Below are 12,087 nucleotides of genomic sequence, written 5' to 3'. Positions count from 1 at the left end.
CGGCAGCGCTGCTGGGCGGGGAACGCAGGAGCGGGGCAGGACTTCATTTGGGGATCCAGCCCTTCATTTGAGCGGGGTTCCCTGCGAAGGCGAAAGGAGCCCCCCTCCCCACGAGCCTCTCCATCACTGCTCGGCGGAAAGAAAGACAACTCAAGGGCTCAACTTGCTGGGTTTTGGTAACAGAACAGAGAAGAGCGCACAGGGGCAGGGAGCCGGCCTGGGGGACGCTGGGGAGCTCCTGTGAGAGGGGCGGGGCGGGCTGGAAGCCAGGGGGCTGTCTGCGCCTAGTCCAGAGGATGGGAGAGGAGGGTGGGGGGCCAAGGAGAAGGGGAAGGCCTGGACGTCGGAAATGCCGGAGATTCCAGCGCCGAGAACTCGTCTTGGGCCCGAGGCACGCCCGCACCTTGGGGTGGACGGCTTCTCCTTACTCCTCAGACCACAGCTCCATCCCCCAGCGACTGCAAACGGGGTCCCTACTGGCTGTGGCGGTGCTGAAGGAGGCCAGAGAACTCAGCCCCCTGGAGAGACAAGACCTCTCCTGGCCCAGGGGACTCCAGGGAGACCAAAGCAGCTGTACGGATGACAAAGATAACGAGAGAATCAAAAAGAAGTCTCTCTGCAGATTTCCTAGTCCCCAAACCCACCCTCAGCCGCCAGTCTCCGGCTCTTAGCTACTTTATTTTTCATTTTACTTTATTTTTATGCCACGCCCGAAGCATGCAGAAGTTCCTGGGCCAGGGATAGAACCTGCGCCACAGCAGCGACCCGAGTCACAGCAGTGACAATGCTGGATCCTTAAGTCACTGTACCGCAGGGGGCCAACCTTTATTTTTGTTCCTCTCAAATCCATCTGTCCAGTGCGGTTCTTGGCTTCTGCTGTCTCTCCATATAAGACATCCACGTCCCCTCCACGCCCCCGCCCCAAGTCCCTCTTCAGCCCTACCTGGGCCCTGCCAGGACTGAGGAGGTCGTCCTCTTCCCTTGGGGAGTTTGCCCTCTCCTCCTCCGGATCAGGGTGTCGCCGGGTGCTGGGTTGTCCACAGCCGTCTTCATCCAGCCCCAGCGGCTCAGGTGCAGCCCCAGAGCTGCCCCACTGGGCCTTCTTCAGTCTATGGAGACTTTAGGTTTAGGAAAGAGGTGCCTGGAAGCCAGGCTCCTGCCTCTCCGTTCTTCATCCTTTCTGCCCTGAAAGCCTCCCTGCTGGCACCAGGGGTGTTGTCTCCACTCCCAAATTTCTGCTCCCCTCAGACTGGAGTATTTTCAGTCCAGGGGCTCAGATGTACCCCCTAGCTCCCCACTAGCCTCTAGTTCTAGGGCGTGCTTTCCTTTCTTCAGTGGCCTGAGTGCCACCCCCTCCAGCTCTTAGGGCTCATCCCCCATCCCTGAGTTCCCTCCTCCTTCCCATATTATGAAACTGCTGCTTCAGTCCTACCGAGACCATGGCTCATTCCCAGACAACCTCCAATTCCTTCAAAGTTCTCCACCTTTTCCTTAGTTCAAACCATCCTGTACCCATACCCTATCTGCCTCCCAGAGCCCAGACATCTGTCCTTACTCATTGATGATTCTCTGTCGCCTCCTTAGATCCTCCAGGTGATAAGTGACAGCCCTCACTCGGGCTGGGATGCTCCCAGATCCCTGCTGCATTCCTGCCAAATGTTGCCTCCTTCTCTTTCTTCTGCAGAGCATCTCCGGGGGTGGGAGCCCCTCAGGGGGGTACAGGCCAAGCTGGGAGCAACCAGTGACTCTCTGTGCCAGAAAATGAGGAAAAGGAGCTAGAAGGCAAAACTGAATCTCTCAGGGGAGCTGGGACAGAAAGAGGGGGTCAGGGGTCTTGGGAAACCCAAGTCATGAAAATGCACCTGTGATCTGGAAAACATGATAACTGATTCTTAGAAAGGAGGGCCGGGTTAGTGCACTGGCTGGGGGATGCCACAGGGAAGGGGTAATAAGGACCGCCCGGGATAGGATGGCAGTGGGTGCAATTTTAACCGAAACACGTCAAAGGGCAGAAAGTTTGTCACACCAGCAAGGGTGGGGTGTACGGTTCCTCCATCCAAGTGGGCCTGTGAAGCACAAAAAAAGGGGGCTAAGAGCAGAGATAATACCCCCATCCATATCGCTTCTCTAATGACCCCTCCCAACCACCTCCCTGGCATTAGGAGCCACAATGTCCATCAGCCAGCGGGATGATTATCCCCTAACTAGTGCTTATTGCTACTGTAAGGCTTTACGGTAGTTTAAGATGGTACAGCCTCCCCGCCTCACTTCCACTTGGTCCCCGTTTTTCTCCATTCCTACCAACCTGGGCTTTTGACTAAGGTTCTCCCAGAAGGTGTTTCCATGATGCCGGGGTGTCAGTCTGAGGCTCTGGGAAGGCAAGCTGGGGGGTGGCGATCGGCTGACCACCCTGGAACACCTGATGTGAGGACAAGGTAGGCTTGGGTCTTGCTTTTCTCTTAGAGCATCTACTCATGCCAGGAATTTAGGGGTCTTATCTTACCATGGGACCTTACGGCTGCCCAAGCTCCCTCGGGCCATGTCCCTTATCCATTTAAGCTGAGGACGGTGGCAAGGCCTTTGATTTGAGAGGCGATTGGAGCTAGAGTGAGGGTCCATTAGCAATTGTTTGAACTTCAGATCTCGCTGACTCTCAAGCTCTGACACCTCACAACCAGAGAACATCTTATTTAGCAAGCAGGGCTCTTAAAGAGGAAGGTCCGAGTACTTAGGTGATGTGACAGGTTCCTTTTAGTCAATGCAAGGCTCCAGGTGAGCAGAACCTCTGTTCACCCCTGCCTTATCTCCCCTTCTCAGAAATACGAATATCCTTTTGGTACAGAGGGATGTGCAAAGCTGTTTGAGAACAGTTCTCGTCACTTCCAAAATCCCCAGACCGAATGATGTTTGGTGCCCTGGGGCTTAGGCCTGGGCCCTTTATCTTTTTCATCTCCATCCCTCCTTAGGTGATCTCACCCAGGTCCATGACTTTAAATACCACCGATGTTCTGACGAATCCCAAATCTATATTTTCAGCTCGGGCTCCTCCCCTGGACTCCAGACTGACAGGTTCAACTGCCCCCACAACGCCTCCTCCTTAGCCTTCCCCATCTTGCTGAAAGTCACTCCAAATGCCCAGTTGCTAGAGCAAAACATCTGCTATGCCTCACTTTCCCTCACCCCCCCATGTCCAATCTAGCAGCAAGTCCTGTGAGTTCTACACCTAACATACACTCAAATTTGACCACTCCTCACCATTTCTGCTCCCCCCATCGTATTCCAGCTCATCTTCCCCTGTCTAGACTACTGCAATTGCCTCATACTCTTGTCCCTCTTCCAAATGAATCCCCCAACAATCTATCCTGCATAGAGCAGTGTGAGTTGTATTTTATAAACGATTATGTGAAATGAGTTCCCATTTAAGGTTTAAAGTAGTCGGAGTAGCAAGAAACTGAAGGGGTGTATCAAAAAGATTATCCACATACTGATACTTTTTGCAGCTGACTAAAAAGGATAGTCTGGGTTCCTGATTACTATTTTCTCTACTTCTGCAATTGTTTGAAATTTTTCATAACAAAAAGTTGCAGGAAAAAAAAAAGTCTACTCATGTCATTCCTTTGCTTAGAAACTTCCACTGATTTCTACTGTGCTTAGAATAGTATTCAAACTTTTTTTTTTTCTTTTTCATTTTTGGCCACCCTGCAGCATATGGAGTTCCTGGGCCAGGGATCAGATCTGAGCCATAATTGCTACCTAAGTGGCAACGCTGGGTCCTTAACCCACTATGCCAGGGTGGGGATCGAACCTGTGACCCAGTGCTCCCAGATGCTGCCAATCCCATTGTGCGGCAACGGAAACTCCTCAAACTCTCTTCAATGGCTTATAACATCCTATATGATCCGGCCTCTGCCTGTCTGAGGCACTGCACCTTTCCCTTGATCATTGTTTCAGTTTCACTGACTTGCTTCCTGCTCCAAAAAGGTAGTAAACTTGTTGCCAGGCTAGGGGTTGAACCGGAGCTATAATCCTAGCCCTACGTCATAGCACAGCAATGCCAGGGCCGAGCCTCATCCTTCATCTGCAACATACACCGCAGCTCACGGCAACACTGGATCCTTAACCCACTGAGCGTGGCCAGGGATCGGACCTGCATCCTCATGGATAACAGTTGGGTTCTTAATCTGCTGATCCACAAAAGGAACGCCTATTTTTTGTACTTTTTTAAGCTACTATATCTTCTAACCCCTGTTTATATTTTTGTTGTTGTTGTCTTTTTTTTTTTTTTTTAATTTTTAAGGCTGCACCCGCATGGAAGTTCCCAGGCTAGGGGTCAAATTGGAGCCACAGCCACAGCAACATGGGACCTGAGCCGTGTCTGCAACCTACACCACAGCTCACGGCAATGCCAGCTCCTTAATCCACTGAACGAGGCCAGGGATTGAACCCACATCCTCATGTATCCCAGTGGGGTTCCTTACCGCAGAGCCACCATAGGAACTCTTTTTTTTAAATGGCCATACCCGACGTATATGGAAGTTCCTGGGCCAGGAAGTGAATCCGAGTCACAGCTGCAAACTACACCACAGGAGCAGGACCATCAGATCCTTTAACACACTGTGGTAGGTGGGGGATCAAACCTGCATCTCCCCATCAACCTCAGCCACTGCAGTTGGATTCTCTTGTTTGCTTTTCTTTTCTAGGGCTGCATCTGCAGCATAGGGAAGTTCCTGGGCTAGGGGTCAAATCAGAGCTTCAGGTGCCAGCCTATGCCATAGCCACGGCAATGCCAGATCCGAGCTGTGACCTATGCCACAGCTTGCTGCAACACCGGATCCTAGACCCACAGAGCAAGGCCAGGGATCAAATCCGCATCCTCACAGACACTATGCCGTGTTCTTAACCCGCTGAGCCACGACGACAAGTCCTATAGTTGGATTCATAACCCACTGTACCACAGCAGGAAATCCTACCCCCTGGTCCTTATCAGACTGGCTCCTTTTTATTTTTAAGATCTCAAGTCAAAGCCATCTCTTCCTCCTCTTTCACATGAATCACTGTATATACATATAAACTTGTGGCTCCAAGACATTCTACTTTCCATTATATCGTACATCTTATTTCTCCATGTACTTACCACTATTTGAAATCATATTTTTTTGCACACACGTTCTATCTTTTCCCTCTATAATTCAAGTTCGATGAGCAGAACCCCTATCTTTTTAATTGCTGAGTCCCCAATGCGTAATACGGTGCCTAGACCATTATAGTGTTCAAACACTATTTGCTGAATAAACTAATACATCACCAATCCTCTGAGACTAGGTACTGAGCTTCTTGTTCCTTACTTCCTACTCCTCTTGGAGGAGAACCCAGGTATGTAATCTTCCCTCCATATGGGGCCTCCCCCTCTGGGTGGGAATGACTCACTTGGCAAAGGGGATAAGGTTGTCTCCATCTTCCTGTATTTGCATGACTGGACTGGGCTGGGTGGCTGGACTGAGTCTTCTCACTGCCACTGGGAGGATAATGGAAAATGAATCATACATTCATAAAATGGTTGTAGGGATAAAACCTGGAACAGATCTAGAGATTGTAAATAAGATGTACGGGTCCAGGAAAAAAAAAAAAAAAAAAAAAGGAAAGAGAGCTGAAAAGGTATTTCTTTCTTTCTTTCTTTTTTTTTTGTCTTTTCTAGGGCCGAGCCCTCGGCACATGGAGGTTCCCTGGCTAGGGGTCCAAGCAGAGCTGTAGCCGTCAGTCTACGCCACAGCCACAGCAACGCAGGATCCAAGCCACGTCTGCAACCTACACCACAGTTCACGGCAATGCCGGATCCTTAATCCACTGAGCAAGGCCAGGGATCGAACCTACAACCTCATGGTTCCTAGTTGGATTTGTTAACCACTGAGCCACAACGGGAACTCCTGAAAAGGTATTTCAAGAGCTGACAGTTCTATTAGCTGAGCATACAAGTTGAAGACGACAAACACAGGAAATGTGGATGTGGTAAAAGATAAAAGAGAAAATAAACATTTTTCTGAAGCCAAACATGTAGATTAAGTGACGTCTACAGATGGCAGCTGACTAGCTTAACTGACAATATGGGGTGGTGAAATGAAAAAGGATGACAAGTGCACTACATGGGCAGAGGCATTTGAGGGTAGTTGGTACAGAATTGGTGGTTGGGTCAGTTAGAGAATCAAGGGTTGTAAAATAAACCAGGTATGAGGAGTTAACGAAAGGCAGGTGTGGACAGAGTGGTCAATTGGTGACAGGGAAGGAGGGGGCAGGTGGGACTGTCTATGGGTGAGGAAGGTGAGCAGAGAGGTCAGTTGCACAGAGCCAGATTTTGAGGCGATCAAAGATGGCCTGCCAGCCAGTCAAGGTGGGCAGAAAAAGCAGTTAGAAGGCTAGATGCATTAGGAGAGTGCCTGTAGGCAGCATAAAGGTTAGAATACTGGAAACTGGTGGCAGTGAATAAGAATTTATCCAGAAGAAACTAAGGATGGGCTAAGAAAGCAATTAGGTGAGGTGAGATAATGAAGAGAGAAGCATTTAGGACTGAGGTGGGGAATGCCATAATGAAAGTTGGGCTGAAAAGGCGGGTGGCGTCTGAATGGGATATCTTGAGCCAGAGTGAAGAAGCTGAACTAGGCGGCAGGTGGTAGGTAGCTAAGGGGCGTTCAGACCTCAGGTAATTGGGTCTAGTTGGGTACCACAGATCTAAGAGGAGGATCCGCCTCAGGAAGTTAGACTGAGGACTAGACAGTTGACCCGGGTGGAGGGGGTGCGGGGCAGCTGAGTCTGGGACGGCAACCTGAGCCTGAGGGGGCAGATGAGGACCAGAGAGGTCCTGCGTGGGCCAGAGCCGTGGTGGGGAGTGGGTGGCCCTGCCTGAAGGGAAGGCCAGGCCAGAGACGGCTCAGGGGGCCCCTGGCAGGTGGACTGGGGCGTGGGGAGCAGCAAAGCCTAGCGACACAGGCGGGGGGCTGTGCAGTCCATGCGGCCCCAGGTGGTGGGCCCGCGCCTGAGGGACTCTCTGCGGGGGCCAGGCTGGGTCGCCAGGGGTGGCCTGGGCCTGAGAGGGCACCCAGGCCTGAGGGGGCGGCTTGGGCCCGAGAGGGCGCCACGGGCCTGAGGGGCCTGTCAATCGTGAGCGGCCAGGCAGAGACGGAGCGCCCGGGTGGCCGTGCCGCCGCTGAGTACACTTGGCCCCGGCACCTGAGGCAGCGGCGCGGCGAATTCTAGAACGAAACGCCGGGCGCGGGGGAGGAGCGAGGCGGTGACTGGAGATGAGGGCGGAGCCGGTCAGCGGCGCGCGCCTGGGGGCGGGGCCTGCGCCGAACCACCTCCTAGGTGGGGCCCGGAGGGAGGTTCCGCCCCCTTTGCGCGCCTCCGACGGCGGCGGCGTGCGCGGGTCCGGGGCCTGGGTGCCCTGCGGGGTTCGACCCCACATTTCCCGGCTCCTCGGGTGCTGGCCACCCTCCAGCGTACTGGCATCCTGCTCGCCCTTCCGCGTCCGCAACTCAGTTTTCCCATCTCCGCCCGGTGGGCCCCGCGATCTCGAGGGCATTGCCCCTTTAACAGCATTCCGAGTCACTCCCAGACCCTCCTCGGGACGGCGCGCGCGCGCGGGCGCGCGCCCCCTGTCCCCCGCCCCTCGCTCCCGCCCCAGCTCGCGCTGCCCGGGCGGGCGCCGGCCGCTGGCGCCGCTACTGCTGTCGCCCCCGGGGCGTGAGTCCGCCGCCCACCGCCCGGGGACCCGGCGAGGGGCGGGGGCAGCCCCGAACCGGCCCCGGATCACCTCCGCTCCCCTTTCACGCTTCCCGGAAAGTTTGTTCCCTTTGCATTCTCCCCAGCCTCTTGGGGAGCCCCGCCGCGACGAGGTGAGAGTTGGGGGGGGCGAGGGAGGGGCACCCGCGAAGGAATGTGCGGAGCTGGGGGGCGGGGAGCCGGGGTCCCGGTTTGCATTACCCGGCGGGGGCCGGCTGGCCGCGAGAGCTTGGATCATGTGCTGTTTGTCCCGCGGAGGCGCAGAGAGGTGCCAGGCCCGGGGCGGCCGTCGGTTGGCTGGACAGGAGGACAGGGTCCTCATGGCCGCCCGGAAAGGCCGGGAGGGGGGGGCTCTGTGTGAAACCTGCTGGCCGGGTAAGGTGCAGGTGGCCCGAGGCCCCCCCTTTCTGGTCACTCGGCCTCACTCCAGCCGGGACTTCTCCCTGTACCCCACTGCGCCTTTACACTCACCGGCCGAACCCTGTACCTCTGCCTTAGTCCTTAATCCGCCGTCCTCCAGCAGTGCTACCCCTTTCCCTGCCCCATTAGCCGCGCGGGCGGCACCATTGCGTGTCCCCATCAGTGTCCCTTCCCTCTCCTGGTCAGGGTCTGGGGGTCAGGGCTGTTCTTCCTGAGATGGCCTCTGTGGTTTCCACTACTCCCTTCCTGTCCTGGGACAGACCAGCTCTCCCACCCCTCCCATGCCCTGGCCAGGAAGGCTGGTGAGGTGAGGCTCAGTATGACAAGGGTTTGAGGTCCTTTGGGACCACAGAAGGGGGCCCAGCATCCCTGATCTCTCTTCCCAACCCTCCACCCTGCTGTCCATGGGCGTGGGCTGCTCAACCTCTCCTCCCAGGGTGTGGGCACCCGATCACCCACATTCCTGGGCTCTAGCCTGGCACCTTCCCCAGCCCAGTGGACGCCATAGCACTAGCCCCAGGCTGGAGCTGGGACTGCCTGCTTTCCTTCATTCTTTCTTCCGGGGATCCTCAGGTGCCCTCCCTCCCATAAACCGTAGGTATCCTGGATCCCGCAACCGAGGAGCCCTGGGGCTTGGTTGGATGCTTACAGGATGACCCCACCCTCCCCTGCCCATTGTGCTGGATCCTGAGGAGGAAGTGCTGGGGGCTGGGCAAGGGGTTTGGGGCTTGCAGGCAGGCCCCGTGGATCCCAGTTCTGGGCTGTCCCTCTAGCCTGTGGACTTTGCCCCTTAGCAGTCTTGCCCTCTCTGTGGAGGTTTGGGGCCCTAGGTGCGAGCTGGTGTCTCCTTCTCCTTGGCTGGCCCTGTGGGGGAATTTTGAGGCAGGTCCTGTGCTTGGGGTTTTCTCTCATCTGCTTTCTCTTCTGGGCTCCCAGTTTGTGCTTTTTCCCTTCCCGTTGAACACTTCTGTGTTTGCTGTCCTCTTCGTCGCCCCTTCTTTCTTTCCTAGCATGACCTCTGTCTTGCCTTCTCTCTTGTCTCTCCCGTTTTCTTGGTGTCTGGGACTTTTGGCCCCTCCTCTTCCCGCTTCCCACCACCCTCAGTGTCTCGGCCCATGTGTCCCTCTCTCTGAATTGCCCTCTGTCCAGCCTCTCTCTCTCTCTCTCTCTCTTCTCTATCTGAACGGTCAGTGCACTTGTGAGTGACGAGGAATAAAAATATCACCCTCCCTGCCCTTGGATCCACATGGCATTTGGCTGCTGCAGAGGGCAGCTATCCTTACCTTTGCGAACACTACCCCCTGCCCGTTGCCCTCCAACCCTGGAAGCCCAGGCACACCTCTGGAGCCACAGGTGCCTCCTAACCGCTCTTCCCCCACAACCAGGGTTTCCCCCACAGCCTCAGCTGGCGTGGCCAGGCCCCAAGTGTAGGATGGGGCTCCTCCTACGAGGGCCGGTGGCAGCCAGAACTGATACAGCCCCCCTGGTCTGGGGCCAGGACACCAGGTAACGCCGGGGTGACGGCCCAGGTCCCCGCAAGCTGGGATGTGGCTGGGGAGAGAGGCAGGAACCACCTCCGGGAGTCCCTGAGGACAGTGACATTGGGGAGGAAGGCCAGGGGAATAGAAACTGGGTCCTTGAGGGGTTGGGTAGCTGGGGAAGGGGGGTGGAGGGACTGGTTCCTCGAGAAGCTGGAGGTAATGTCTGGTTCCCCCCAGTGGCTCTGACCCCGTTTTCTGTCTCTGTCCTCCAGCTGAGGAGGGTGGGAGTATCTGGAGCCATGGCTGGCGCCTCAGTGAAAGTGGCAGTGAGGGTTCGTCCCTTCAACACCCGTGAGACCAGCCAGGATGCCAAGTGTGTGGTCAGCATGCAGGGCAGCACCACCTGTGAGTGAGTCCCAGGAGCCCGGGTGGCACAGGCAGGACGGGCCAGGCCCACCATGCAGGCCAGTCCTGTTGGTCTGAACCGGGAGGAGGGCTGTGCTGGGCACAGAGCAGGTGCTAGTTGTAAGGGCGGGGGCTGAGACAGGCTGGCCTTTCCATGCTCCCAGTCCCTGGGAGGGGGAATGTTGGCCTGGAGCCCTCCGTTGCCCAATCCAGGGAGGCAGCCCGGTGGGAGGCGGGTCCTGGGAAGCCAAAATTAGCCTTGGTGGCTGGAGGGGGTGGGGAGCATTAAAGGGGAGAGATGAGCTAGGGTGGAAGTGGGGAGCGGGATGCCCAGTTCTGGGGGCTTGTGGGGAGTGGGCAGAGGTTGGGAGGACCTGACCTTGGCCTTCTCTCCTTTGCTCTCTCAGCCATCGTCAATCCCAAACAGAGCAAGGATGCCCCCAAAAGCTTCACTTTCGATTATTCCTACTGGTCACACACTTCGGTGAGGTGGTTGGGCTGGGGGAATGGCTAAGCAGTGAGGGCCAGGAGTTTAGGTTGGGGAGAGGGCATTGCTGGGAAATAGGACCTCCAGGGGGTTGGTTGGGAGAACCAGGATCCTGGGGTGGGGGTGGGGGCGGGTGGGACCCCGGGATTGTGACTGGGACAGGGTAGGGGAGGCAGACTGTCCCTCGGGGTGATGAGGATTGACAGGAGGCTAGACAGGATCCTCAAGGATGATTAGGACCGTGATGGGGTGGGGGGCACACGGGACCTTTGGGCACTTAGATACCAAGGACAAAGTCATTTAGGGATCTTGCTGTCTCTCTCTGCCCCCCTTTCACCTAGGCCGAGGACCCGCAGTTTGCATCTCAGCAACAGGTGTATCGGGACATTGGAGAGGAGATGCTGCTCCACGCCTTTGAAGGCTACAACGTGTGCATCTTTGCCTACGGGCAGACGGGGGCTGGGAAATCCTACACCATGATGGGGCGGCAGGAGCCCGGGCAGCAGGGCATCGTGCCCCAGGTACATGCAGGGCCTGGCAGGGCAGCCAGGGCTAGAGCATCCTCAGCTGCTCTGAGCGGAGGAAGGCCAGGGGTCTAAGGCTGTGGAGCAGAGACCTGGCTCTCTGAGGTGGTTAGTAATAGAGAGTGGGATGGGGGATGGGGCTGGCTGCAACCCAGACGTCAGGGCCCACGAGGCTCAGCAAGAAGAACCAGACAGCTAGGGTGGAAGGCAGCCCTGGGTTTAAACCTTGCTTCTATCACTTATTGCTCTTTTACCTTGTGGGTTTTTTTGTTTTGTTTTGTTTTGTTTTTTTTGTCTTTTTAGGGCCACACCAGCGGCATGTGTAGGTTCCCAGGCTAGGGGTCCATTTGGAGCTGTTGCTGCCAGCCTACACCACAGCCACAGCAACACCAGATCCCAGCCGCGTCTGTGACCGACACCACAGCTCACGGCAATGCCGGATCCTTAACCCACTGAGCGAGGCCAGGGATCGAACCCGCAACCTCATGCTTCCTAGTTGGGTTCGATTTTCCTGTGCCACGACGGGAACTCCTACCTTGACTTGTAACTGCTTGTGAGTGTAGTTCCCTTGTAAGCTCGTGTACCATAGTCAAGGTGTTGACTCTAAAAAAAGCCAGTGTGGATAACAGAGTTGGCCATGTTCTCCCTGACTGCAGCACAGTGGCCTTGCGCGCAGGTCCAGGTTTGCATCCTCGCTCGCTGAGTACTGTGACCCTGGGCGAGTGTGACCCCCTCAGAGGTTGCTGTCCCATGTGTAAAATGGGAATGATCCCTCCCTCAGGACCGTGTTAAGGCCAAACAGGGTTCCTCGCGACCCGGCCAGGCCTGGTCCTGGGCGCTGCAAGTGTGCCATGAACAGCGGCATTTCTATGCTTCTCCTTGTCCCCCTCCAGCTCTGTGAGGACCTCTTCTCTCGTGTTAGCAAGAACCAGAGTGCCCAGCTGTCCTATTCTGTGGAGGTGAGCCCAGGTCTTGGGATGGGGTCGGGAGGGGGCGC

The 12,087-nt window shown here is 56.0% G+C and overlaps 2 protein-coding genes across 13 annotated transcripts in view; one reads left to right on the top strand and one right to left on the bottom strand.

Annotated features, from left to right (window-relative positions):
* Positions 1–158: 158 nt before the first annotated feature.
* INCA1 (inhibitor of CDK, cyclin A1 interacting protein 1) lies at positions 159–8,439 on the bottom strand. Of its 7 annotated transcripts, XM_084985934.1 has the most exons (8): positions 8,245–8,362; positions 5,428–5,515; positions 2,504–2,667; positions 2,306–2,419; positions 2,027–2,066; positions 1,556–1,749; positions 944–1,109; positions 159–571 (listed from the first exon to the last, which is right to left on the bottom strand). In XM_084985934.1, exons 3-8 carry the CDS (start codon positions 2,617–2,619, stop codon positions 425–427), a joined length of 777 nt encoding a protein of 258 aa, XP_084842060.1. In that variant the 5' UTR covers positions 2,620–2,667; positions 5,428–5,515; positions 8,245–8,362; the 3' UTR covers positions 159–424. The 7 variants fall into 7 exon arrangements, with proteins under 7 accessions (XP_084842060.1, XP_084842056.1, XP_084842054.1 ...); XM_084985930.1 differs by lacking the exon at positions 2,504–2,667 and having other exon boundaries at positions 8,245–8,439; XM_084985928.1 differs by lacking the exons at positions 2,504–2,667; positions 8,245–8,362 and adding an exon at positions 7,975–8,227.
* KIF1C (kinesin family member 1C) overlaps positions 7,379–12,087 on the top strand; it is a 25,002-nt gene continuing 20,293 nt past the window's right edge. For 2 of the 6 annotated variants that reach the window (XR_014821730.1, XM_084985824.1), the window contains exons 1-6: positions 7,379–7,886; positions 9,579–9,699; positions 9,947–10,079; positions 10,487–10,563; positions 10,908–11,087; positions 11,984–12,049. Coding sequence is in view for 4 of the 6 variants with exons in the window: in XM_084985824.1 (XP_084841950.1) it covers positions 9,974–10,079; positions 10,487–10,563; positions 10,908–11,087; positions 11,984–12,049 (429 nt within the window). In the remaining 2 variants the exon portion in view is untranslated. Of the gene's footprint in view, positions 7,887–9,578; positions 9,700–9,946; positions 10,084–10,486; positions 10,564–10,907; positions 11,088–11,983; positions 12,050–12,087 lie in introns of all 6 variants that reach the window. The other 4 variants (XR_014821729.1, XM_084985823.1, XM_084985825.1 and 1 more) reach the window with 3 other exon arrangements.

The sequence above is a fragment of the Sus scrofa genome, chromosome 12 (genome assembly GCF_054392235.1).
Source record: "Sus scrofa isolate SSC_HxYL_T2T_F1_AM1 chromosome 12, Sscrofa_HxYL_maternal_Yorkshire_Landrace_v2.0, whole genome shotgun sequence".
NCBI classification, from domain to species: domain Eukaryota; kingdom Metazoa; phylum Chordata; class Mammalia; order Artiodactyla; family Suidae; genus Sus; species Sus scrofa.
Note: the sequence above shows the minus strand (reverse complement) of the source record. Positions and strands in the feature narration are given on the sequence as shown.